Genomic DNA, 27,197 nt, shown 5'->3' with positions numbered 1-27,197 from the left:
ACTTAGATGTCTATGGTAAATATAAAATACTATGTGTTTTTCTTTCTTAGTTTCTCTGAAAGGCAATTGGCTATTTAAGGCAAAAAATTATAACATACTGTGCAGTTTACAATATATGTAAATCACATGACAACAATAACACAAGGAGGTGGGTAAATGAAATTCTATGGTTGTAAGTTCCTTACATTGTATGTGAACTGGTGCAATATTAACTCTGAGGAAACTATAATAAGTTAAGGATGCATATTGTAATTCCTAGAGCAACCACTAAAAATAACACAAAGAGGTATGGTTCAAAAGTCAATAAAACAGAATATTAAAAAATTTAAATTATATAATCCTAAGGCAGACAACAAAGGAACAAAAAAGAGATGGTAAAAATAAAAAACAAGTAGAAAAATAGTTTTTCTACATCAAACCATGTCAATAATTGCATTAAATGAAAACGGACTGAACACTCTAATTAAAAAGCAGAGATTATCAGACTGAATTTTAACCTAAGATAAAACGATATGCTATCAATAAGAAGTGAATTTTAAAGACACAGGTTGAAGTGACAACATCAACAAAAGGTTGATATGCCATGTAAACAGTAAGCTAAAGAAAGAGGGAGTGGCTATATTAATATCAGATAAAGTAGACTTTTGAAAAAAAATGTTTATTTTTGAGAAGGGGGGCCAGGGGCAGAGAGAGGGAGACACAGAATCCGAAGCAGGCTCCAGGCTCTGAGCTGTTAGCACAGTGCCTGATGTGGGGCTCAGACCTACGAACCATGAGATCATGACTGGAGCTGGTCAGACACTTAACTGATTGAGCCACCCAGGTGCCCCAGACAAAGTAGACTTTAAGACAAGGACTATTATCCAAGAGGAAGAGAAATAGGGTCAATTAGCCAAGAAAACATAAAAATCATAAACATGTATGTCTCTAATAACATTAACACAAAATACATAAAACTACAATCATCAGAACTAAAGGAAGTAGTAGATAAACCTTCAATCAGAGTTGAAGATTTAAAAATTCCCCCTCGGTAATTTGTAGAACAAAGAGATTTTTAAAAATCAGTAAGGATATAGAAGATCTGAGTATTAGATCAAGATCAGCCCCCTTGAACTAATCGATATTTATAGAGCACTACAACCAACCACTGTAGGATACACATTCTTTTCAAATGTACATGGAACACTCACCAAAATGAATTATATCCTGGACCATAAAATAAGTCTCAAACAACTTCAAAAGATTTAAATCTTACAGAGTATGTTCTCTGACCCTGATGGAATTAAATCAGAATTCAATAAGAATGAGAGAACTAAGTCAACACCCTTCTACATAAGGGTGGCTCTACATGAGCCAAAGAAATAATCACTTGGGGAATTTTGAACTGAATGGTAATAAAAATGCAACATATTAAAATTTGTGGGATGCAGTTAGAACACTGTTGAGAGGAAAATTTATCATCCTAAATGCTTACATTAGAAAAGAAGAAAGGCCAAAAATCGATCATCTAAGATTCTACCTTAAAGAGTCTTAATATAAAAAAAAAAAAAAGAGTAAAATACACTCAATATAAGTCAGCGTAAGAGAATAAAAAAGATAAGAGGAGAAATCAATGAAATAGAAAACAAATAATAGAGAAAAATAGAGAAAGTGATTCTTAGAAAAGATTAATAAAATTGGAAAATCCCAGCAAGAGTGATAGAGAAAAAAGAGAAAGCAGAAATTGCCAATATTGAAGGTAAAAGAGAAAGGGAAGGAGGTAGAGGAAGGGAGGGAAGAAATGAAGGAGGGAAGGGAGAAAGGGAGGAAGGAAGAGAGGAAGGAAGAAAAGAAAGAAGGGAAGGAGGAAGGAAAAGGCATATGGAGGGTTGCAGTTCTCAGAACTGAAAGGGGTCTTAGGACGAGGCAAGGGTAGTTAGTAGCAGCAGTGACCATGGGGTTGGGAACAGACTTGAAGGGTGAGGTGAGCAGAGAGGACCATGGAGGAGACTCCAGAGGAAATATCACGTTGAACACACTGAAGTCTGAGGTGTGAGCATCTGTACACCTCACAGGCCCCGTATAGCACATCGCATAAAAAAAAACAAAAACGAGTGGAGTTTGTTATGATGTCCCAAAGCCTCCAAGAAAATACTAGATTCCAATAAAATGAGACTAAGAAAGGGAAATATGTAGTATCGTCTACAATTTTTTCCATTGAAAATACTTCAAATCCAGCACTTAAGCAAAACTTCCCAAGGTGCATTCCTCTGAATATAGTTCTAGGAGCTGTTCTGCCGAGAAGGGTCTGAGGAAGTTTGGGCACTGGCTACCCTCCTCCTAGAGGTTCATGATGGGCACCAGTGAGTCAGTGACTCCAGGTGGCCTAAGTGTGTGAAGGTCAGTCTGACTCTCTTCAACCTCACATTTCTCATTTTTATGGGACCACAAAACTCTTTCTTTCATGGAACACCTATTGTCATTCCAAGGAACCAGTATTCTGGACAAGGAATTAATGCATAGCTAACAACAGTCATTGCTGTGATTTGTTAGTATCAGGCCATACCTCAAAATTTAAAGATAAGGGAGAGCTTGGTTTTTTGTAAAACGTTTCTTCAAAGGAGGCTGAAACACACTGGACTCAGGGATTTTCTGGTGGATTCGGACTAACAAATAGAAGTCTAATTACTTCCTGTCGTTCTTTTTTCTCTATAAATGTAACAGCATTTCTTTGTAACATTCTGGTAGAAATTTAAAAATTCTGGAAAAGCAGGGCGCCTAGGTGGCTCAGTCGGTTGAGCCTCTGACTCTTGATTTCAGCTCAGGTCATGATCCCAGGGTCGTGGGCTCAAGCCCCATGTCGGGCTCTGTGCTGAGCATGGAGCCTGCATGAGATTCTCTCTCTCCCTCTCTCTCAAAAAAAGAAATTCTGGAAAATGATTACAAGAGAACAATGAAGTACTGGGATTTCATCTACATGTCTGTTACATCTCATACAAGAAGAAAGAATGGCTTGAGTTGCTTACCTTTGTGATTTTGGCATATTGGTGGATACTATACCACACTACCGCTCCAACATTGTCACTAGATATGAAAAGAAAGCAGCTGGAGGACCTCTGTGTTCTTTGCAATCTTTCTGTAACCTAGGGCTGCAGATCACACATTGATACTTAAATAGAATAGATCGCCTCAACCTTTACTTGGGGCCCATGAGAGGAAGCAAGTTTAAATGGCGGTCCTTTGAGTTAAGACCTAAGAAAGACTTTGTGAATGGGTTTATTATTTATCATAATGATGTTTGCTATTGCGATGTATTCCCTTATTGTAGAACAGTGTGCTGGTCTCCGGGCATTGGTGTTTAAATACCGGCAAGGGTCACAAGTGAGAGGAAGTTTGGTCCTCATTTACCTCATACCAGCAGTTGGTTTGGCACACAGCTGCAGAACTGCTGGGGCTCTTTTTATTTAATTTGGCATCCCTTCCTGAGCAGTATTGAGACTTTCAGTTCAATGACTCCACTGGGCTTTGCCATAATTTCTATGCTGTATCAGTAAACCCTGCGGAAGAGATGCCTAAGCAAACCTGAAAGCAGGCTAGGAACGCTTCCAGTTCAGATATTTCTGCTTAAGTCAGTGACAGAATTAACCCTAGATATAAATTAAGCTTGTTTAAAAAATACAACTTTAGTCACTAGTTAATTAGAGAAACTGATTTGTAAGGAATATTATTAGTAATTGTGTGTGTGTGTGTGTGTGTGTGTGTGTGTAAGACTTTGTCCTTTGCCTGCAATTTCTCTTGGGATAATTTTCCTAGACTCTGAATCACAATGTCAGAAGAAAATACAAGCCCAAATTCTGAGTGAGCCACATATTAATTACATGGCTGGGTCATATACCTTAACCTCTATGCCCTGAAGTTCTTATCTGTGAAATGGGAATAGTGATCTCTCCAACATGCCCTGAGTATTATAGGTGGTGACACATAAAAGTTAGGTGGTGACACATAAAAGTCAGGTGGTGACAGCATCAGGCACATAACAGGTACTCCACAGATGCTTGGCGAAATGCATAATTGCAAAAAGAAAAACATCAACACCTCCTGTGAACTTCGTTTCCACGGTCAGAAGAGAAACCAGTTTCACCTGGTCTGCTTTTCTGTTTCATAGGTCGCGTTGGTCAGAAAAGGGAAAGGAAGGGAACCAAAGGGAATGGATTTTGCTCAGAATCAGAATCCTGGGCTGTCGGAACTAGAAGAAATCTTAGGGATGGTGTGATCAACGCCCTAAATTTACAACTGAACAAACTAAGGCCCAAGGAATGTAAGTCGTTTGCCCCCAAATCACATAGAAGTTAGTGACTGATTCAGGATTGGGGTCCAATATGAATGTGGACTTTTCGTATAAAGGGGATTGTTAATATTATGTGACGTTATGGTGTTTTAAAAAATCTTCCTTTGGCTAACCTGAAAAATAGTTCTCTTTTCATAGTTTTCTTATTTTTTTTTTAAACATTTTACTTTAACCCATCAGGAGTTTTCTTTGGTTTAGGATGTAAAGTTAGGAGTTAACTGAGTGCTCTCTTTCCAACACATTAGTCCAGTAACTTGGCCCCACACATCTAACTGTCCCTCCCTTCCCCACCAACTTACACCTTTCCTACATTCAAACTTATTTTTTTACAGTAAGGTCAATATCCGTGCTCATTTTTTTATTCCACTGATCTGTTAATTTTTCTATCCGTAGGATGCTATTATAATTATGTTAATGTTATCATATGTTTTAACAAGTTGTATGAAAAATTTACCTTCATTAATCTTCTTTAGGAGAAAAAAAGTCCTGAAGCTTTTGCCCATTTATTTTTCAAGATGATGAACACTGGCAAGTGGGAAAGAATTAATATTCCACACAAACCAAATAAAACCCGTAAGTTTTTGGATTGAAATTACATTAGATATAAATATTAATTTGGAAACAACTGGAAGTTTTTATTATAATCATTTTTCCTTTTCAGGAATATGATGTATTTTTATTTATTCAGTTGCTCTTTGATGTGGCTCAGTAAATTCGAGACATAATGTGTAAAGCTTTAAAAGCACTCCATGATGATCTAGGGAAGGGAAAATAAAATTCTACCTGAAGAGATCTGGGGAGATATTTATGGCGGAAAAGAGGAGAGCGTTACAAATAGAGCCAAATGAGGTACGTGGTATTTCATTCTTTACATTAACTTGACACAGCCTAACTCAATTGCAGAGGTCCTTACCAAGTTGTTATTCAAAGTCATTGACCACATACACACCAACCAACAGCAAATTCGTACTGGATCTTACCAGATCTGCCACCATGTTTGATGTTGGAGATAGGTTCCCTGTTCTCAAAGGAGTTTACAGTCTAACTGAAGTAAGTGTCCATCTTTAAAAGCCTCAGCTCTAGAGGGTAGACCTTAACTGTTCTCACAACACATACAATCGCACGATAGGTAAGTATGTGAGGTGATAGAGGTGGTAATCGTTTCACAGTATAGTATATATGTGTACAAAATCATGACATTGGACACCCTAGACTTACACAATATTATTCTCAATTATATCTCAATAAACCTGGCGGGGGTGGGGGTAGGAAAGAACCAGCTCCCCTTTTCTGATCCTTGGGTTAATATAGCCTCTTAACTGAGTAATTTGATCTTTTACTTCTATTCCCAGACCAAGGTGGAGAAATTTCTCCAGCAAATTCCTTGGTCATCAAGGGAGCCATTTTTGGCTCGGTGCAGGTCAAAGTCATCATCTTCAAAGCCACCTGCAGGGAGCATAGAATAAGAATTAAGAATGCCAACCTGGAAATCAGGCTGGCGAGTTCGAATTATGGTCCTTTGACTTGTAGCTGTGTGACTTTGGGCAAGTTATTTAGCCACTTTTGCCTCAGTTTCCCCAAATATAAAATGCAAGTGGTAAAATAGTACCCAACTTGTAGGGTTACTGTAAAGATTACACGAGACAACTTGTGTCTGTTGTATTTACCACCGTGCCCAGCATGGAGAAGCACTCAGAAATGCCGGCTCTTACTTAAAATGTAGTGTCCTGGGCAGGTAATACATTTCAGCTTCACATGCAGCCTATGGCAAAAGCACAGCTAGGTGTCCTGCGAGCGTTCGAGATTAGAAAATGGAGTTGGTGGGAGAATTGTCTTTCCGTCTATGGAAGTTGACGTTCCACACTTGAAACTATGGACAAATGGAATGATAAACACGAGCTTGTGGGGAAATGGTGATATCTTCCCCTGGGATTGCAATGTTTTAGATTAAATGATAACTCCATAACTAAGAGGGTTACAGTTTTGAAAATTCTTGGCTGAAAGAGTCAATCCTCTTTCCCCCTAAATTATGGTGATATTAAATGAATCCAGTATTGGGTATCCAGTACATCTTTAAATGGGTTGAGAAGAAGATGTTGGGACGGTATTTTCTCTGTGGTCCGCTCCCTCTCTTGGGTCCCTGCCTGTTTGCACTTTACAACGCTTCCTGGTAACTTCCTACGAGGATCAACCCCTTTGCAGTTAGAAATGGAAAACGGCATTTTGAGACTCAGAAGAGAATTTTCTTAGGAACGTATTAAACAAAGTGGGGTGAGGTCCCCAGGCAAGCTCATGGGAGTTATTAGTGCAAATGAACCTAACCACCAGCTGTATCTGGGCCCCTCACCAGCCAGGCACGGGGAAAGGGGAATTCCCTTGCTCCTAGTGGCCCCAGTGGCTTGAGAACCATGGGGAGATAGGGAAGCAGGGTATCCCACCGGGAAATCCCTGAGGATACTTTGTATTACAGACCGGTTCCTTCCCACCTCTCTTCTCGGCTTTCTCTTTCTCCTCTTGATGCATACTGTTTCTTCCAGCCAGGGTTTCTCTCCTGCTGTGGGTACTACAGTTACTTAGATAGAAAGAGCAGTGACAGGGAGATGCGTTCCCCCCACTTCTCTCCCCAGCTCTGAGTGTTAAGCTAAAAAACATGAGTACATGATCAATGCGGTCAGCCCCAGGCATAAACTGCTTTAAAAGACCCAAGCCCCCGACAGGAATGTAGCGTAACTAGTGTTATCAGAGAAGCGAGATATCACCTGAAGGTGAGTGGCCTGTTACAGTAGGAAATTAGTAAAAAGGAAGGCAGTGGTTAAGAACAGAGGCTCTAATATCAGATAGGCCTGGGTTTGAATCCGGGCCGTACCACTTACTAATTGCATGACTGGAGCAAGGAACTTAATTTCTCTAAGCCTCGGCTTCTTTATCAGTAAGATGGGAGGAAGAGCACTCCCTCCACTGGGATCCATGTGGGCATGGATATCAGAAGCTCAGCACAATGCAGTGTAATTCGTCCAGTCCAAGCAGGTAGTAGATATTTATTATAAAAAGTTGAATCAGAGAGTCGGAATTTCTTAGTGTCCATAAAGCACTCTCCACAGGGATTGATTCATATTCCTTTGGCAGGAGCAGCTTCACAGATGGATGCATCAGACTATAAATGTGTGATGCTGCTCACCATGAAGATCGTCCAACTAATTACCCTCAGTCAGTTCCCCTGTCCGCTAAGCAGCCTTCTCACTGCGCCTTCCGTATAGCTTTCTAAGAAGGATACAATGTGCTCACCAGATCGGGTTGACCTGAACATCCAGGCTCGTCCAACCATTATAGCTCTCCTTAGAATAAATCAAGTGGCACTCCAGTTTATACGTCGATCTCTTATGAGTTCAGCTGTACTCAAGAGACTGGTCCAACTCTGACAAAATGGAATCTCTAATCCTGTCAAGCTGAGGGTCGGGTCACACCCTGGGTTGCCCCGAATTAATAGTCTTCCAGGGCTCTTGAAGCTGCGAATTGCTGACCTGCCATACAGGTATAGCCAGCCTCGAGACTAGTTTCTTTGAACTACACAGGATTTTTTAAGTTATCTGGGCAAGAATTTACAAATCCAGAGATTTCGCCGAAAACGCAAACACGCGTTTCCAGCTTTCTCTCGAAAACCCAGCCACAGGGCTAGGGCTGAGGTGGCTGCCTCCTCCAGGGAGGGCCGGTCTCTGCAGCCCAGCACTCCAATAATGAAGACAGCTCTACGCCCAGTCTGTTTTCACCAGCCCTGTCCCAGCAGACTTACTTTTGTGACTCCTGTTGTAAGTAAGAACACTTTAGACATTTTCTTAAGGTTTTTACTTCTTGGAAAAGAGAGAAAAAGGAAGAAGAAAGCCTACCCCATGAACACTCCTTTTGATAAGTTTGGAAACACACCTGTATTTTAGAAAACACTCAGATGAAGATAGTCCCCTGGGACATTTCGTTGCACGAGCAGCTGGGACCACAGAGAGTTGGTAAGTGGGTGAGATTGGGGAGGCCTCACACTGTCCTGTGCTGAGGCTGGTAATTGGCAATGAGGAAGGGAGGGGGTGCAGCCAAAGGGGTACAGGGTGGAGTGGAGGGGCGGGCAGACAGGGTATATGAGAAGTCAGTGACCCCCTGTGCTCCAGCTGGCTCTCTTGCCTCCAGCAATCTGGCCCCAGATCCTGCTTTGGACTAACACTGGGGAGGAAGATGTGAGACGTGGGAATTAGGGATGGGTTTCCAATAGAGTCCTAGGAAGTAGTGGGGAAGTACTCAGCATCTGGACAGAAAGCCCAGCCATCCAGCTAGATTGGCAGCTCTGAGTGGCCACTCGTATGACAGAGATAGAGTTGTATGTAAATGGTCAGGGGGAAGGCTGTCTGAGGAAATCTAAATAGGCCATTTCATGAACACTGAACAAGTTCAAGAGACAATGCTAGATAATGCTATTCAAGAAATCTTTATAGCCAAAAGGAGAGGAAATAAAGTTTAATAACCAATGAAGACATCAAGGGAGAGAGATTGTTCAGGAGAATTCTAAAGCTGCCATTCAGTTAGAGAATCTGGAGAAGTGATCTAATTTCAGAAACTGCCTTCAGCCCTTCTTCTTATGATCGAGGCTGAGATCACACAATTAGATTTCAGTAGCCCTTTCAAGGCCAACCATCAATTGGCCGTACCTGTCCAACCACATCTTTTGGTTTTCCCTTTATAAAAATTCGAGATGGTTAGGCAAAGCTCCAGGCTACCCTCTGTTACTCATTCTTCTCCACCTCTGCCTTTGCTTGTGTGGCTTCCAGCGCTGCAAATGCATGGCCCTCTTCTCTCAGCCATGCCCACCAGCTCCTCCAAGGCCTGTTTTGACGCAGGCCTCCCCCCAGCGGTTACACCCATCACTACGTTGTCTCCCCTGAGAGACTGGCAGTTCTCCAAGGCACCTGTGTAGCATTCATTGATCTGGGAGACACAGAATCAGCGCCGTGGTCCCAGCGATGACTCAGAACAGCCAATTTGTCTTCTCAGGATACAGATGGGGAATCCCAGTCCTTAGAGACTAAGTGTTGTTCCCTTGATAGCATGGAGCTTATAGCAGCGGCATGGGACCACTTAGCACCCATGTCTTCTGAGTCTCCTCTTGGTCTCTGGTTCTTTCCACTGAAGAGCTCATGGCTGCTTCCAGACCTCACAGTTGCCAACCATAAACAGATTTATTCAGGCTTCATTGCAAATAGAGATGGAAATCAAAAGACTATACAAATTGGGTATTTTGGTGGCATATTGTCCCACCTTTACAGGCTATTGAGAAGGATTTCCTCCAAATAGATATCTTCTGGGCTTCCATTACACATTCTGCTTCAGAGGTGATGCTTCTAAAGAAAGTATAGGGTGAGTTACTCTCGTCTATGGGTACTTACTTCTGTTCTACCAATGAGGTTTTAAAAGGCTAAGAATGTATACTTGAATTCAAGTACAGTTTAAGGTACAATGGGTTAGAATATTGGAGAACACAGCAATTGTATTTATTCATTCCAAGTATCTCTCAGTGGATAATTAACCTGGGCCATGATAAAAACAATTCTATTAGGCCCATTTCTCTTGTGGCTAATGCTACTGTGCAACTTGCTATAGTATTTTTCTTCTGCTTCATCCTAAGCAGAATGCTCACTCTAATAATGCAAGTATTACCTCTTGCGTAGCGGTTCCATTTTCCTGCTTGCAATGGAAAAGCCACAGTAGTTAGATGAGAGAACGAAGTTTTATATTTTCACTCATGAAGATGCAATTCTTATGAAAATCTGCAGATCTATCCACTTTTTGGTAGGTTTCCTATACCATTAACTAAAGAAGTAGGTCTTTTATCCATAAAGAACACAGAGTTTTTAGGATACTTCTTTGTTCTGATACATAATTTGCCCCATACTGGATGTTTGTATAAAAGAAAAGGAAATCTATCATAGGGAGTTCTAAGTTGGGGGGATCACGGACCCCTTTGGTCCTATAGACCCCTATGCAGAATAATGTTTAAAAATTTTTTTAATATTTATTTTTGAGATACAGAGAGAAAGAGCACAAGCAGGGGAGGGGCAGAGAGAGAGGGAGACACAGAACTCAAGGCAGGCTCCAGGCTCTGAGCTTTCAGCACAGAGCGTGATGTGGGACCCAAACCCACGAACCGCAAGATCATGACCCGAGCCGAAGTCAGACACTTAACCGACTGAGCCACCCAGGTGCAGAATAATGTTTTTCAAATGCATAAAATAATATACACTGGAAACCAAACGTACTGAACTACAGTTCTATCCATGGACCCCTGGTACCTTAAACCTATCCTAGAGCTGACTCAGGGTCTATCATCTACATAATGTTTGGCTCTTCAAAGTGGAATTATGAGGTTAGAAACACAGCCTCCTAGTTACCAAAACTCAAGTCCAAAGCCCAAGTCACAAAGTGCAAAGGCAGTGGGTCACGTCAGGGAGCAGGCTAGCTGGTTAGCAGGTGGCTGCTGACCTGGGATGATTCCAGGGCAGTGAGAAGCTCTCTTCCTGCATCCCCAAATCCCCCTTCTCCCTGTCCACTCATGCTTGAAATCCCTTAATAGAGTCTCACTTCTTTGGTTCAATTAAATAGAGGATTTACTCTTGTTAAAAAACAAAAACCCATGGGAGAGGTAATAGTCCATGCCAAAGATTTTCAAATTTATTTTCAGGAGTAGAACCTATTTTTCAAATGCAACTTTAAATAGAATTCTGATAGGTAAGTAAATGCAAGTTTTATAAGAGTTTAGTATAATTCTATATGTTGAATTATATATAAACATGTATATGTATATATCTATTTATATGTAAATCAACACTGGAAACAATGAGGTTGTCTCGATGAAGGCAAATTATGAAATCAAGAGTCACAGATAATAACTACCACCTTACATCCATCTCAGCATACAATTTATTTCTGTATTTTTTTCTTGCATGGACAAGACAGAGAAAATTCTGATGCAAATAGATAAGGAATTTCAAATAGCTAACAATTTGTTATGGTATTTGTAACCTCAGGATCTTCCCCAACTAAAATGGTCCAGAAGCTTTAAAGAACAGTAGGAATTTTTGGTTTCAAAACAGAATCTCAACAATATCTAACACATGTTCAAATTCCTTGGTAATTAAGGATCAGTTGGTGAGTACTTAATTTAGGGAGTATGTCCAGTAGATTTCGTCAGTAAATTGAATCCTAACTCCCCTACTGATTTCATAACCTTAGGTGAGTAGCTTAATCTTAGTCTCCATCTGTGTTAAAAGGTTATAAAAATGGCATCTATTTTATAGGTATAAGGGTTAAATATGATAGTGTTCATAAAGCACTTAGCATAGTGTCTGGAACAGTTCATAAGTGCTTTTATTATTGAATAATAATAATAATAATAATGGAAGTACTTTTCAAACATGTCATGTAACATTTTAAGATGTTCCATCACATCACATTTAAATTTCTTTTTAGGGGCGCCTGGGTGGCTCAGTCAGTTAAGCTTCTATCTCTTGGTTTCAGCTCAGGTCAAGATCCTCACAGTTTTGTGAGTTTGAGCCCTGAACTGGGTGGTTATAGTGTGCTGATAGTGTGGAGCCTGTTTGGGATTCTGTCTCTCCCTCTCTCTCTACCCCTACTCCACTCTCTCTCTCTCTGTCTCTCTCTCTCTGTCTCTCAAATAAATAAGCTTAAAAAAATTTTTTTTAATTTCTTTTCGGATATCTCTGCACCCTCTTGTTTTGGATATTCACTCAGTTTCAAAACAATCTACTTTTGTGGGTTGAGGCAAATTTTAAGATGATGCTTTACTGCTGACCTTTTATCTACAGCTGTAAATGAAGCAACAGGCCAACCCTGCACCGCCAGATGGAACGTGTGCAGCACATTTCCAACCAGGTGAGAACCAACCCAAACTTAAAATGAGCAATGAGATGATCCATAATGCTATATGATCACATTGCAATGTGTCTTATTGTAATTTTACCATGTACCATTGGCTCTTGTGCTGCCAAATGTGAGCTCCAGAGAACTTGCCTGGCTTTTAATGCGTGATAGCTCGCATGTGTCGTGATACCAATACCAGTCGAACGCTAGTAGGGGCTAGGTACCGCTTTAAGACCTTGACCTGTATTTGGCCTTCACTTATTTATCTGTATGATTATTATAGGAGTGGATATGAGCAGACCTAAATTTCAAAACGTGACCAGTACAAAGATTCGCCCTAGCTAGTGAAAGACATCTTTATAAGAAATTCAAATGTGCATGTGCGTGCATGCCCGTGCGCTCAGAGTTAACCCGCCAGTGCAAACTAACCCATTGCTGGTATCTTAGTATGTGCTAAAATTTGGCACCTAACTTAAGTATGTCTGTGTTGTTCTTTGCTGCACTTTAAAATCGTTCAAATATTTATCAAAAAAATTAAGTGTGAATTGAATGTTTGCAGCTTCCCCGAAACTCACTGGGGTTCTCTGTAACAGTTTGAAAACGAGAGCATTAAACCTTTTTACTCATTTATACTGAAGTGTGAGAGGAGCCAAATCAGATCCTTTTGTGGAAGCATAGGTATGAAGAAGGGGAAGAAAGTATGAGACTTCTAAGGTTAGTTCATTTTCTACATAGGCAGGACCCTTATTAGGCACCTCTTATGTGCCAGCAATGTTATATTACTATAATTCCCAGAACACCCTTGCCTAATGGGCACCATTATCCTGACTCTGCAGAAGAAACTGACAACCCGAGATGTGCATTTGCTCACCTGGGTTGCATAACTAGAAAATGGCAGATAGGACCCAAACCGATCCACTGGATTCCAAACCCTTCCCACCACACCAGACGGCCTCCAACCCAAGCTCCCCATTTTATAACCCAGGAAAATGAGAATGAGCAAGGTAGAGTAACTTGCTCCTGGAAACAGCTAGTTGGTGGCGAGGCTGTTGCAGGAATCCAGGAGCAAGGGTATTTCACTAGGAAAACTCTATCCGATGGCCCAGTGGGAAGATGCCCCGTGCAACCAGGGTAACCGGGGCCAGCAAAATCGCTTCTTCACTTCTAGACTTGGCATCAGTCACTTAGTTTCAAGCAGAGACTAGATGAAGGAGACAGACCAGTTCTCTCCTGAGCACCTAATACGAGCAAAACACGGGTCGGGGCAGTGGAAGATCTGAAAAACAGGCAAATGGATCAGACCACAAGGTCCCTGCCCTGGTATCAGTGTGGGGACAAAGGCATCATCCTAGGAAATATTAAATAGAATCTTTGGAAGCTATCTCAGTAATACTTTGTTTCTCTCCCTCAACCCCTACGTGAATGTAAGTTTTAAATGTCAGTATAAAACATGGCATAATACAATATCACAATTGTCTCTAGTCCTAACATTTTTAGAGCACTTATTTGTACCAGGACCTTTGCTAAGTGCTTTGAATTCTCTCATTTAAATCTCAATGCAATCCTATGGGATACTCTTATTATGGACATTTTACTTATGAAACAACGCAGGCTGTTTCTGGGAGATTCCCCATCTAGCAAGATTCACACCAGGCAGTCGGACCCAGAATCGCTACGCTCAGAGCTAGCAGGTGCTTGGAGTTCAGCGTAGGGTTGGTCTGGAAATGCATGCAGGATCTCAGCACAGAAACTCAGGAAACACGCAAGAAACCCTCAAGAAGTTGGAGAACTCACTACCGCTGGATTTTTGATGAATGATATCCGATGCAAGCATAGCCTCTGATGGCTTCTTCCCACCCCAGAGCCATCGTGGGCTTTTGTGAGAGCCAGAAAGCAGCCGATGATAACTCTGTCATCACTTCCTTCAGCTTTTCCAGTACTCCAAACCCAGGCAGAACTAAAATTCTAGACAGCAGCCACATACGAAGGCGATACACCACCCCTTCCACCCACCACCGCCACCGCCATATTGGTGGGATATATTTTAGGAATCAGGAGGAAGGAACATGAGAAGTCATTGTTTTCTTGAGAACTCTAAGCAACCTGATGAGAAAGCTCTCTCTAACGACAGAGGTGGGGATGCTGTGCATGCCATCACAGTCCTTGGGTAATGACTGTGTGTCATAAATGGGATATGGCATTTCTGAATGTCTTTAAAGCTATTTCCTTTTGTTCCACTAATTTAATTTACCAAATGCTCCTGGGAAAAGGGAGGGGGACCAAGATGCTGACTCCACATTTCCTGAAAAATCAACATTTTCTTTTTAAGCCGCTCTCAAGGAAATTACGTCTGATTGTTGTCGGCTGGCTCCCTCAAACTCTACCTCTGTCAGAATTCTGACCCGGCAGGTGTGAGGAAGAAATAGATGCAGAACTTGAGTGAATACCCACATCTGTTTTTGGAAAAAAGGAACAGAAGCAGCACAGAAGGAAGTAAAAGAGATAATTGCTGGCTTGAACTACAATACATTTTACTTGTGGGCAGAGGGCCAGCTTACAGCAGGCTGAATATGCAGGCCCATCTTATTGGAATTCAGCGGTGGGCCTTCATTCTTGTCCGGAGACAGCTGTAAACCAGCAGCCCATAGCATCACAATCAGGCACCGAGTTTTGTCAAGGAATGCTGATATGTACGGAAGCAGCTTTGTCTGCTTCAACTGCACCCCTGCCTAGTGAAATGACAGTCAATCTCTGATTCCAGATGACAAGAACTGGATAAAAACTTAAAACAAATGGCGACCTTTCAAAAGATTAATTTGTTTACCAACAAAATGTCCCCTCTTTGTCATCTGAGATGGGGGTGACCTTCACTTTCCCGTATCTAGGCTGAAAGGATGCTGACTATAGTCATCTGTTAACTCCATCTCAGCAATTATTCCCTTTTTTATTTTTAGTGACAAGAAGGGTTTATTAATTCACTCTGCTTCTTGTTATGGTTTATAAATGCAACAAGCTCATTCTGAATTACTGCAGTGTAACATCAATTTGTTTAAATCTAATTCTGCTTCCATTGCCAAATTACGTTGTGACTGTAATTGTGGCCATATGCATGGGCTTAAAACACAATCATGTTTTGAAATCGGCCTTCTTCCCCCCTACCTCCCCGACCACCCCTCCCCCCTACTTCTGGTGCTTCTAATCATTTGACATTAACACAATTGCCTCGCTTTCCATTACTTTATCATTTCCGAAATGAATGTACTTTCACGAGAGAGATTACTATGTACACCCCAAGTAAAACAGTAAAGAATGAAACTATGATTTGTGAAGTGTGGTTGCTACCCAACTAAGTTAGTGAACAACACTGCATAACGGATGACTCATAAAATCGGGAAATCATAATAGTATTAAATTCAACCTCATGAATAAATAAAAGATTCTAAGTTTACATTGCATTATATATTTATTTATTTGGAAAGTGGGACCAGAACTGGTATAATTCTACAGCAACTTATATGTTGCCACCAAGAAAAATGTTTTTATGCTTCTTTTCTAGGTCATAACAGTTATCATCAGAGTTATTTGTGCAGCAGTACAAAGCAATGTTTTGTTTGGCTATTTTGTTATGCATTCATAATCGTTCTTTTAAAATTCATGCTAACAGAGACATGTTTCAAGCCTTGTAAGAAACCCCTTTTATTTAAAACAAATAAATCAAAGTCAAATTTTCTGTAGGCCTTTGAATGCGTTGCCTTAGAAAGTCTAAGTGGGACTAGATGTCAGTGAGGAATTATGAAGATCAGAGATTTCTTCTTGTCTTGCCATACCTGTGAGGCTTCACTCTAAAACGTGTTAGAGGGTTGTTGTCGTTGCTTAATTTGGCAGATTTAAGATATGGAAAAAATCATTAGTGAGTTTCACTTTCAGTACTTTTTTGTAAGTTGATTTTACATAGAGTTACAGGGTATAAAAACCTGAAGGAAATGTGTGTGTGTGTGTGTGCGCGCGCGCACGTGTGCCTGTCTGTCTGCCTGTCTGGGGTATATGTGTTTTCAATGCACTAAAATCTTTGCATCAGCCCCTTATGATCAGGAAGGATATACCTCTTCATAAAATGGAGAAAATATCAGCTTCTAGGAACTAATCATGTAAATCAGCTGCATATTCAAATTTGCTCTGTCCAAAATGTCTAAGATTATTTACAAGCTTTTGACAAGCTGTTCAAATTTCATAGGAAGTAAGGGAACACATGGCCCTCGGCAGCCAAATCATAATCCCCTTTGTGTTTAGAGTAGTTCTAAAAAAGGATTAGCCTTGATGCTGCTTTTCTAATTAACTATACATCACAACACTAGACACATTGCTTCAGTTTGGGTAAGTGCTTTCAAACACATTTTTATAAGTGGTAAATCACAACTGTATTTGTTCCCAAATGCTCTAACATGACTATTTAAAACCAATACCCGAATATTTCTTTAACAGGACTTTTGGCACAGTGTTTCTGTTTTATAAATCCAAACTGAAAGTACCATTTTTCAGTTGGTACCACTGTATATACCTACATCAACGTAAACTGATAGGATTAACTCTTTTGATTGAAATGCTGATAGCGTGAGCAAGATGTATATAATGTACATACATTTTAGAGAACGCTGGCGTAGATTTTCTTGGAGTTAAGTTTAATGGGAAAAAAGGATCATCAGTATAATAGATGAGTGTATATTATCTATGTGTCGTGTGAGGCAAAGTACTTTCCCAAACCCCGTGTGTTCAAAGTACTTGGGCACAATCCCCAAAGCACTCATCCTATTGGGAGTTAGAAAAAAGAATATAACAAATGACTAAGTTTCTGCCCCCAATTTTGGGTAGAGTTCTGAATTCCTATTTATTTCTGAATCTTCACTCACATTCATGAAAGTAAAACATAATCCTCTGTAAATCTAGAGGTATGCCTTTTTAAACTTTGATGTGAGAAAAAGTTTGCTTGAAACGCGATGGTTGCCTTGGGCTACAAAGCCTCAGCACTCCACCAGCGAAGCCAATATTAATTCTAGATGGAAGGGGAAAACCAACAGCAACAAAAGAGAAATCTGCCTCTGTCTGTGCAGCCAGAGAAATAATATTTTTATTTCAAGGGCTTTGGGCTCATGGGAGGCAGATAAAAACCTTTTCACATTATTCACAGTGACATTTTAAATAAAGTTTCAGCAGGAATAAAAATATCAAACTTTCCGGTTATTTCTTAGGCGATAGAAGTATTTCTATGATAAAGTGCTCTCAAGCCAAAGCTGATAAAATAACATAAGGCACATATAAAGAAACTAAAAATACAGTTCAGGGTTACATGAATGAAGCAGGCAGATGAAAATGTCTGCGTAGGAAATTCAGAAGATTAATCTAAGAGACTCTTCTGGTTAGAAATGGTTTTGCAATTGAATTCTAAAATTAATCTTGGTTTTAGTCTTGATTTCACCAAAGCATGCATTTAAGAGCTTTCGAGGTTAAAAGTGTATTTAAAAATTTATAGATGTCATCTCAGTAACTGTTTTTCAGGTTTAGAAATAATCTCAAATCAAATGATATCTCAATGAAAATGAAGCATTTCTTTGAAATCTCCTAAGAAAACCCCACAACACAGAAAGTACAGTCCTGGCTTTGGGACACCTAGCAGCCAAATAGAGGCACAGACTCTGGGATCATTTAATGCCAATCTGCATTTGATTATTCTTCCCTCTCTTCCTTTTGCTGACATAAAGAATTAATTCATGCTTGCTTCAGATTTAGAATAATATTCTTAAATTGTGTGTACTATATGATCATATGCCATGGAAGCCAATGATACGCTGCTGTTTCCTTTTGCTTTTTCTAGCGGTGAGCCTGCTATCAAAGAAATAAAATATTTAAAATTCCTCTATTCATTTTCGTTGTTGTTAAATTATCTCATCCTTGTTAAAATTACGATGCCAGATTATTTAGGAACGGCAGGTAAAATAGACAAAATTGAATGGGCTACAAAGAGAGCCTCTAAAAGTAGGTTTACACATTTTTCATCATTTGTAATTATAAACCAAATGAAAGCCACTCCACCTCATCTCTCCCAAATTCTAAGGACAAAAGGATCAAAATCTTTACTTAAAATCGACATTGTATCTTACAAAATATATGACTTTTGATTCTTGAAGAAATTAAGAGCTCATGAAAACAACTCGTTACTTACACATGCTTTTCTCTGATTAATGTATGGCAAACTGATTCCATACGTCGAATTTATAGCACTTCTGTGGTGGATGTTTTCAGGATCGTGCATGATTTTTACATTCAACCCTATCTTTCGCTGGAACAAAGAAACAATGAAACTTTCATGCTGAATGAACAAAAATGCTTACTAACATTTTATATCCTCAAAGGAGTATGAAGTTCTTTGAAAATAATTATTTTAATGTAATTCTTACTGCAAAAAAAAAAAAATATATATATATATATACATATATATTTGGGTTTCTTATTTAGGCTGTGAATTGGTCTCTTTTATTTACAGAAAAGGAACTTTCTGCAGATTTTCCTCCACGTATCCTATCGCTCATACAGACACAACCTTGGACGCCATTCATTTCCTCAAAAATAATGTTAGAAGCCAACCAAGGTGGACAAAAGACCGGGATACCTGGTCTCGGTTTATTTTTAGCTTTCCAGGTCAAGGATTTTTGCCAATGAAATCTATACTACAAATACACAGGTAGAGGGCTCCCTTGGTCTGTTAATGCGGCCACTTTCCTCAAGGGACATTTACAGGTAAATCTCAGTGGGGACTTGGTGAATTTACCGCAACAAATTTAGTGACTCCTTCACAGAGATTTTGCTATCTATGGGATACACGTGTGCTTTCATTAGGAAAAAAAAGGCATCTTGTTTGAACCACGTGTTCCTCATTTTAAATAATTCAAATTAGCTACGGCTGCGATGCCTAACTATAAACCACCAGAGAAGACAGCACCGTGGTGGTGGAAAGGGGCACGGGGTAGGTGTGCAGAGACCTAAGTTCCAATCTTGCTCCCTCCCGCCCCCGACTGCCTGCATGTAACCTTGGGTAAGTTACTTTCCTTCTTTGAAAATCGGTTTCTTTATTTGCAAAACGCAGCAGTTAGACTTGAAGGTCTCTTGGAGAACTATTCACCTCACCCCCACCCTCCAACTTCCACCCCTACCCCTCCTGCCTCCCCCCCACCATCCTCCCCAGCTTTGGCTTTCTATGATTTGATGCTAAAAGGTAAGTTGACACTTAAGGAATATGACATTACTGACAGTTTCTGAAGTCTTGTGACATTTTATTGTGATCTATAATTCACATACTATAAAATTCACACCTTTAAAAGTATATATACTCTTCGGTGATTTTTCAGCATAGTCACAAAGCTGTGCAGCCATCACCCCTAATTTCAGAACATTTTCATCACCCCAAAAGAAACCTCCTACCCATTAACAGTCACTCCCCATTCCCTCCACCTTCTTCCAGCCCCTGGCAACTACTAGTCTACTTTCTGTCTCTTAGACATTCTGGGCATTTCATGTAAATGGAATCCTAAAAGATGGGTCCCTTGTGACTTTTTCAAAAGGAAGTGTTGTGAGCAATTAAAAATTTTTTTCCTTTCAATTGAGTGTCTTAGTTCTGGGGGTGATCTGATGCAATTGTTAAAATGGTTGTAGGGGCGCCTGGGTGGCTCAGTTGGTTGGGCGTCCGACTTCGGCTCAGGTCATGATCTCACAGTCCGTGTTCGAGCCCTGCGTCGGGCTCTGTGCTGACAGCTCAGAGCCTGGAGCCTGTTTCAGATTCTGTGTCTCCCTCTCTCTCTGGCCCTCCCCCGTTCATGCTCTGTCTCTCTCTGTCTCAAAAATAAATAAACGTTAAAAAATAAAAAATAAAAAAAATAAATTAAAAAAAAAAATGGTTGTAGAAACCAGGAAGATTAGTTCATGACCCGGCTGTTTGGTCATCAACATTCATAAGTGGGCTGTGCCTGAGGTCAAGGTGAAGGGGAACATTACAGAAATATCTATGGAATGCGTGCTGTCCTGATAAGTTATTTCTTAGCACAGGCTCCAAACCTTCCTTTTATTTGTTTAAATAGCAGTTTTTAAACCAAATCTTTAAATAACTGTGCTCAGCTGTCCACTTCATTTAACCCATGCAGGGATACAGGTTGCATGTAAGGCATTTCTGTTTCCTTCTCCTTGAAGTACATGTGGTTGTGAAAACAATGTTGTGCCTAATTATAAATGGCTTTCCTTCTGTGGGTAACCCACACTCCCAGCACTACTCCGGGGCTTTTGTGTGGAAGCTGAATGCCTCTTTTATTGAAATTAATACCTGAACATAATTTTTTCCTTCTTAATTAAACTTTCAGAATAATTTCCCATCCAGCAAGGATTGGGAAATTGCTAATATGTATTATATTGATTGGATGTAGTTTCTGTAATTAGGGTGTTTTTAAAATGTGAACCCTGGATACAATTGACGGTAATAGCTTCATCTATCATGTCTAAGCTTTGTTAGAACTTTTTAATTCTGGGATCATTGGCTCGGTGGACCATAGCAGTTTTCTTAGTTTTCTTATGCTCCATCAACTTTGTGTGGCTGTTGTACTGGTGTAGGGAGGAAATGACCAAATACAGAGCCATTGTTAAAAGTGGCATTAAAATCTGGTGGTTTTCTGCCCATATGTATGTTTCTGTGGCATTAGACATAGCTCCTTATGGAAAGAAATCCAAATGTAAATAGAAATCCAAAAGAAATGACAGGTTGTAATATCAATTATTTATCAGTCGTTTTCTAAAGCTATGGGAGAGGTCCTTTAAAATTATTAATATTCTAATATTTACTCTGTTGGCACCAAAGCATGGGTATGCCAAAATAATATAACACATGATTAAATTTCCCTTTTAAAAACATATTAAAAGAGCCCGCATTTAAATAACATTAAGGTACCAAATGGTTTCACTGTAAATCACTACAAATACATTCATCACCTAAATTTGTCTCACAAACCACCTATCGAGATATATAGGAAAATACTTATAAGCATTAGCTGCATTATCAGATCTACTAATAAGATTTTTTTTTTTTTTTAAGAAAAACAGTTGTCAATTTAAAAAAGAAAAACAAAATTCATCCTTCCATTCTGCTGAAGAGCAAACTCGGGAAGATCATTTTTCCTGACAGTAAGATAAAATATCAAAAATAATTTCAGAAATTTGTCTTAAATTGATCAAGAAAAGGCAGTAATTTATTTAATCTATCTTGAGTCACTAAACAATCTCAACTTAGAATTCTCTCCTTTTGATAGTAATTACAAGCAGATATATCAAATGTGACTCTCATTTAGACTTTGGTTTGTAAGAACAAAAGTTATTATCAGAGCCAATTACTGTTTTACCTACATGGCTGCACAGAAGCAGGGAGCTCAATTTTCATCTCATCAGTGATTTTGTGGTATTTATTTTATTACTATGCCCACAAAGCTATATAAGAAGGAAATAGCTTATGCTATTAAAACTAGGGTTTAAACATAAGAGGCTAAGGTTTCTTTTCGAAGAAGTTCTGAATTAAAAACACTAGGCAGCGTGTAATACCAGCTCCCCAGACATGGGCAGACCATAAAATGACATACATCCGAGCGGTAGATCCCGCACAGAGTAATCAAAATTGAAATGCTTCACAAACAAAGTTGAGACAGGCTATTTACTAAGTTACAGTATTATCAGCATAACATTATTCTCAACAGTGTTTGCTGCAAGTAATGCCTTCTAAAGTGGATATCGCCTAATATTATATTCCCACTGGTTAAAGACTTCTGCTGTTTAATCTCAAAACCAGAAAAAAGAAAAAAGAATCCAGTCGCCTTTAATACTCTGATTCTTTCAACCATTATTATATTTAATGGAAAGAACAATAGACATCAAATCGTGGTTCAAGCCACGTGCTCTAGATTTCTCATTTGCAACACTGGGTAATAATACCTACCCTCACAGGGTTGTTTGTGAGGTTGAAATGATTAATGTACGTTAAGTATCTTGAAATGATAAAGCACTACTCAGGAGCCTACTGGCCAAAAAATGACTGCTATGGATCAAAACACTTCAAATATATAAAAACCCATGAGTTCCTTATATACATACACACATATATGTGTGTGTGTGTATGTGTGTGTGTGTGTGTATATATAATTATATATTATAAATATATAAAAACCCATGAATTCTTTATGTACATATATATTATATATTACTTTATATAATTTTTTAAAAGTAGACTTCATGCTCAGCATGAAGCCCAACACAGGGCTTCTACTCAAAACCCTGAGCTCAGGACCTGAGCTGAGGTAGGGGCACCTGGGTGGCTCAGTTGGAAAGGCAAGTGACTCTTGGCTTTGGCTCAGGTCATGATCTCACAGTTTCGTGAGTTCAAGCCCCAAGTCAGGCTCTGTGCTGGCAGTACAGAGTTTGCTTGGGATTCTCTCTCTCTCTCTCTCTCTCTCTCTCTCTCTCTGTCTCTCTCTCCTTCTCCTTCCCCCTCTCCCTCCCCCACTCACACTGTCTCTGTCACTCTCAAATAAATAAATAAACTTAAAAAAAAGGAAGAAAAGAAAAGACCTGGGGCGCTGGTTAGCTCAGTCGGTTAAGTATCCGACTTCAGCTCAGGTCTGTGCTGACAGCTCAGAGCCTGGAGCCTGCTTCAGAGTCTGTGTCTCTGCCCCTCCCCCGCTCATGCTCTGTCTCGTTGTCATTGTGTCTCTATCAAAAATAAACATTAAAACAATTTTAAAAAATTTCAAGATAATTGGGGAAAACGGAACAATGACTGGAAATTATATGGTATTAACGCATTGTTAAATTTGTTAGACGTGATAATAGTTATGGTTTTTCTGGGTTTTTTAAATTTTTTAATGTTATTTATTTTTGAAGGAGAAAGAGAGACAGAGTGTGAGTGGGGAAGGGGCAGAAGAGAGGGAGACACAGAATCTGAAGCAGGCTCCAGGCTCTGAGCTGTCAGCACAGAGACCGACATGGGGCTCAAACTCATGAGCTGTAAGATCATGACCTGAGCCGAAGTCAGACGCTTAACTGAGCCACCCAGGTGCCCCAGTTATTTATTTATTTTTTTTAAGTCCTTATCTGACATGCTTAAGGGTAAGATAATATGATGGCTGGGATTTGCTTTAAAAGACTTCACCGGGGGCCATGGGTGGCTAGGTCAGTTAAGTGTCCGACTCTAGATCTCGGCTCAGGTCATGATCTCACAGTTTGTGGGTTCAAGCCCCACGTCGGGTTCTGTGCAGACAATGTGGAACCTGCTTGGGATTCTCTGTCTCCCTCTTTCTCTGCCGCTCCCCAGCTCTTGCGTGTGCTCTCTCTCTCCCCCCTCCCCCATCTCTCTCAATAAGTAATATAATATATTATAAGACTTCAAAAAATGTGGAGGGACTAGATGAAATAAGAATGGGAACGTTATGGCAAATGTTAAAGCTGCTTGTGGGTTACATGGATTTCATTCTGTATTTTTGTGTCTATTCAAAAAATAATTTCTTTAGTAAAAAGGCCTATTTAAAATTAAAGGGTAATTAAAATCAAACTATTCACGAATTTACTATTGTTTCAACTCTATCACTCTCTGATGTACGACAGCCCCTCTACCTCTCTGCCGGGGCTGGAGGGACCAACAATCACAGCATCACTTAACTCCAAGCTGCTTCTAAATTACCCAGCTGCTGCCTAACTGCCTCAGGTTCACAAAACCTTAAGACTTAACTACTAGTCAGATGGGCCCTCCTGTTTTCTGATTCCTGTAGGAGTTGAGTTGTAGACTATGAGAAAGGTTGGGGGAGAGAGCAAGCATTTACTCAGCTCCCATCATGTGCCGGGCACCATAACAGGTGGGTATTGTCCTAATCCAACTGACTCACTTTAGTCTTTAAAAGGACAAGAGACGGGTGGCCGGGTGGCTCAGTCGGTTAAGCGTCCGACTTCAGCGCGAGTCATGATTTCACGGTTTGTGAGTTTGAGTTCCATATCCGGCCCTGTGCTGACAGCTCAGAGCCTGGAGCCTGCTTTGAATTCTGTGTCTCCCTCTCTCTCTGTCTCTCTGCCTCTCACACTCTGTCTCTCTTTCTCTCAAAAATAAATAAGCCTTAAAAAATTATTTAAAAAAAGGACCAGAGGGAGTATGTGGTATTATCACTCCTTTACCAATGACGATAATTGGTTAAGTGACTTCTCAAGGGCCCACTAGTGAGGAGGTAGGATTTGATTTACGTCTCTGACTTTAACACCTCTTTCCATCGTAACATGCTGTCACGTTGTAAAGAAATGTTAGTTGATACACTCCTGATGCAACTTCCTACCTACTAAGTCCTTTACTCTCACTCTAATCCTCATGGGCCTTGCTTTGGTCCGGGCCCTCCTTGATTGTTAAATACACCTCTCCAATGGCCAGTGTGGTGGTCTCCTTACTGCCAGTCCATCCTCTGCATAAACTCTGGAAGGACTGAGTCTCTGATCACTAATTAAAATACGTCTCTTACCTCTTCAACATCCCCCAAAAGTTTCCCTTAGGGTGGCATAATCTGGCCCCTTCCTACCGTCCAGCCCCTTCTGCTACATTCTATCGTGACTGCTCATAGAGCAGCCAGCCTGTGGCCACATAAAACATGTCCTCTCCACCTCTGTGAGTGAGCATGCTGTTCCCTCTTTGGCAAATGTCCTCTTCTCTCTCTGGTGTCTTCTGGACATACTCTTACTTCCAAACTTGAGCTCAGATCAGGCACAATGTCCTCTGGGAGACCTCCCCTAACCTCTATCTCTCTTTCTCTACTCACAACAAAATGTATTCACTCATTCATTCCAGCATTTAAGAGCCTGCTAGGTGGGGGTGCCTGGGTGGCTCAGTCGGTTACGCATCTGCCTCTTGGTTTCAGTTCAGGTCATGATCTCATGGCTCATGAGACTGAGCCCCACATTAGGCTCTGGGCTGACAGTGCAGAGCCTGTTTGGGATTCTCTTTCCCTCTCTCTCTGTCCCTCCCCCTGCCTCAAAATAAATAAACATTTAAAATAGATAAAGCGGGGCGCCTGGGTGGCTCAGTCGGTTAAGCGGCTGACTTCAGCCCAGGTCATGATCTCCGGGTCTGTGAGTTTGAGCCCCGCATCGGGCTCTGTGCTGACAGCTCAGAGCCTGGAGCCTGTTTCAGATTCTGTGTCTCCCTCTCTCTGACCACCCCCCCCCCTTCATGTTTTGGGGCACCTGGGTGGCTCAGTGGGTTAAGCAGCCGACTTCAGCTCAGGTCATGATCTCGTGGTCTGTGAGTTCAAGCCCTGCATCGGGCTCTGTGCTGACAGCTCAGAGCCTGGAGCCTGTTTCAGATTCTGTGTCTCCTTCTCTCTCTGACCCTCCCCTGTTCATGCTTTGTCTCTCTCTGTCTCAAAAATAAATAAATGTTTAAAAAAAAATAGATAAAAGGTTAAAAAAAAAAAAGCCTGCTAGGTGTGGGTGAACAAGAAAAAGTCCCTGCCCACATGATCTGATATTCTTGAAGGGATGTAAGGAATTATAATAACCATGTAAACAGATGTATAATTAATTTCAGATGGCCAGAAGTGGGATAGAGAATAATGGGAGGCTCCCTTAGATATGGTGGTCAAGGACAGCCTCTCTGATGAGATGACAGTTGTATTGAGACCTGAATGAAAAAACTGAGCTAGTCATACAAAGATCTGGGGGTGGTTGAGGAGTAAGAAATTGATGGCTAATGAGAAGCGATAAATGCAAAATCGAAGGCCTTAAGAAGATACCTTGACGGGAGGAGAAACACTTGCATGATGACAAAGGAGAAGACCTAAAATATAAATCCACACATAGAAAAATTAATTAATTTGGTAATGGGAAGGCCAAGACTACATTTGTCTCTGACTGAAAACTGGAAGAGTATTACTTAAATAAGAGAATGGATTCCTCTCGTGTATACGAAGTCCGGGGCTGGGCTCTTCAGGCTTGGTTTGGAAGTTCATGAAGTTGCTCCCTGTCATCCCTAGTGTATAGGCTTCCTCCTGTGGGTCTACATTTGCTACTGGAGTCCTAGCCATCATAGCTTCCTTCCAGGCAGCAGGATAAATGAAGGCAGGAAGAGGGTCAAAGGATGCAAGCCCGCCATATTTTAAGGAAGTTTCCAGACAACCGCCCACGATACCTCCCCTTACACTTCATTGGCCAGTACTTGGTCCTGTGTCCGGCTGCAAGGGAGGCTGGGAAATGTAGTCTTTATTGAGCAGCCATATCTCTGGCTAAAAATCAGCCACTCAGTACTCACTGGACAGAACTGCGACACATGGTCGTGCTTAACGGCAAGGAGGGCTCAGAAATGAGGGATCATCCTCGCGCGTGATGTCGTCCTGAACCAAATCACGGCTGTCAGTAATGCAGAAAGGGGGTTGGGTATCGGCTAGGGAAGTAACGGTTTCTGCCGCAAGCATGCAATCTAACTTAGCTAAGGAGGAAAAGGACAATAAGGCAAAAGTGATAAAGAGTGAAATACTGAGAAGTCGGTAAAGGTTCTTAGAGTGTTGAAGAATTGTCAGGAGAACATACTACGGGAGCTGGCAGACAAAGACATGGTGCTCAGAAGCTGTTGTGCTTGAAACAGATTTTAGAGCTGATGTACTTCCTGGTCATAACAAAGCCCAGGGAGTTGGCATACCCCGCTAGCCCTACAGGAGCATTTTTCCTAAACCTGTGTTATGGCGTTGCCAACGCCGTAGGATGCCCATCTACAAACTTTGAACCCCTTACGGCACAGACACACACAGATCTTCTACATCACACATAGTACCATTAAAAGTAAAACAGTTGAGGAAATAGCACACCGGGGATGAAAGACATTTTTTTTTTTTTTTTTTTTTTTAGTTTC

General features: G+C 40.6%; 1 protein-coding gene across 5 annotated transcripts in view; it reads right to left on the bottom strand.

The window, feature by feature from the left end:
* IQCH (IQ motif containing H) overlaps positions 1-27,197 on the bottom strand; it is a 209,745-nt gene that overhangs the window by 152,653 nt on the left and 29,895 nt on the right. For 3 of the 5 annotated variants that reach the window (XM_049613798.1, XM_049613799.1, XM_049613800.1), the window contains exon 5: positions 18,462-18,578. In XM_049613798.1, the coding sequence (XP_049469755.1) occupies positions 18,462-18,578 (117 nt within the window). Of the gene's footprint in view, positions 1-8,818; positions 9,709-15,656; positions 16,117-18,461; positions 18,579-27,197 lie in introns of those variants that run through there. The other 2 variants (XM_049613802.1, XM_049613801.1) reach the window with 2 other exon arrangements.

The sequence above is a fragment of the Panthera uncia genome (assembly GCF_023721935.1).
Source record: "Panthera uncia isolate 11264 chromosome B3 unlocalized genomic scaffold, Puncia_PCG_1.0 HiC_scaffold_1, whole genome shotgun sequence".
Lineage (NCBI taxonomy): Eukaryota > Metazoa > Chordata > Mammalia > Carnivora > Felidae > Panthera > Panthera uncia.
Note: the sequence above shows the minus strand (reverse complement) of the source record. Positions and strands in the feature narration are given on the sequence as shown.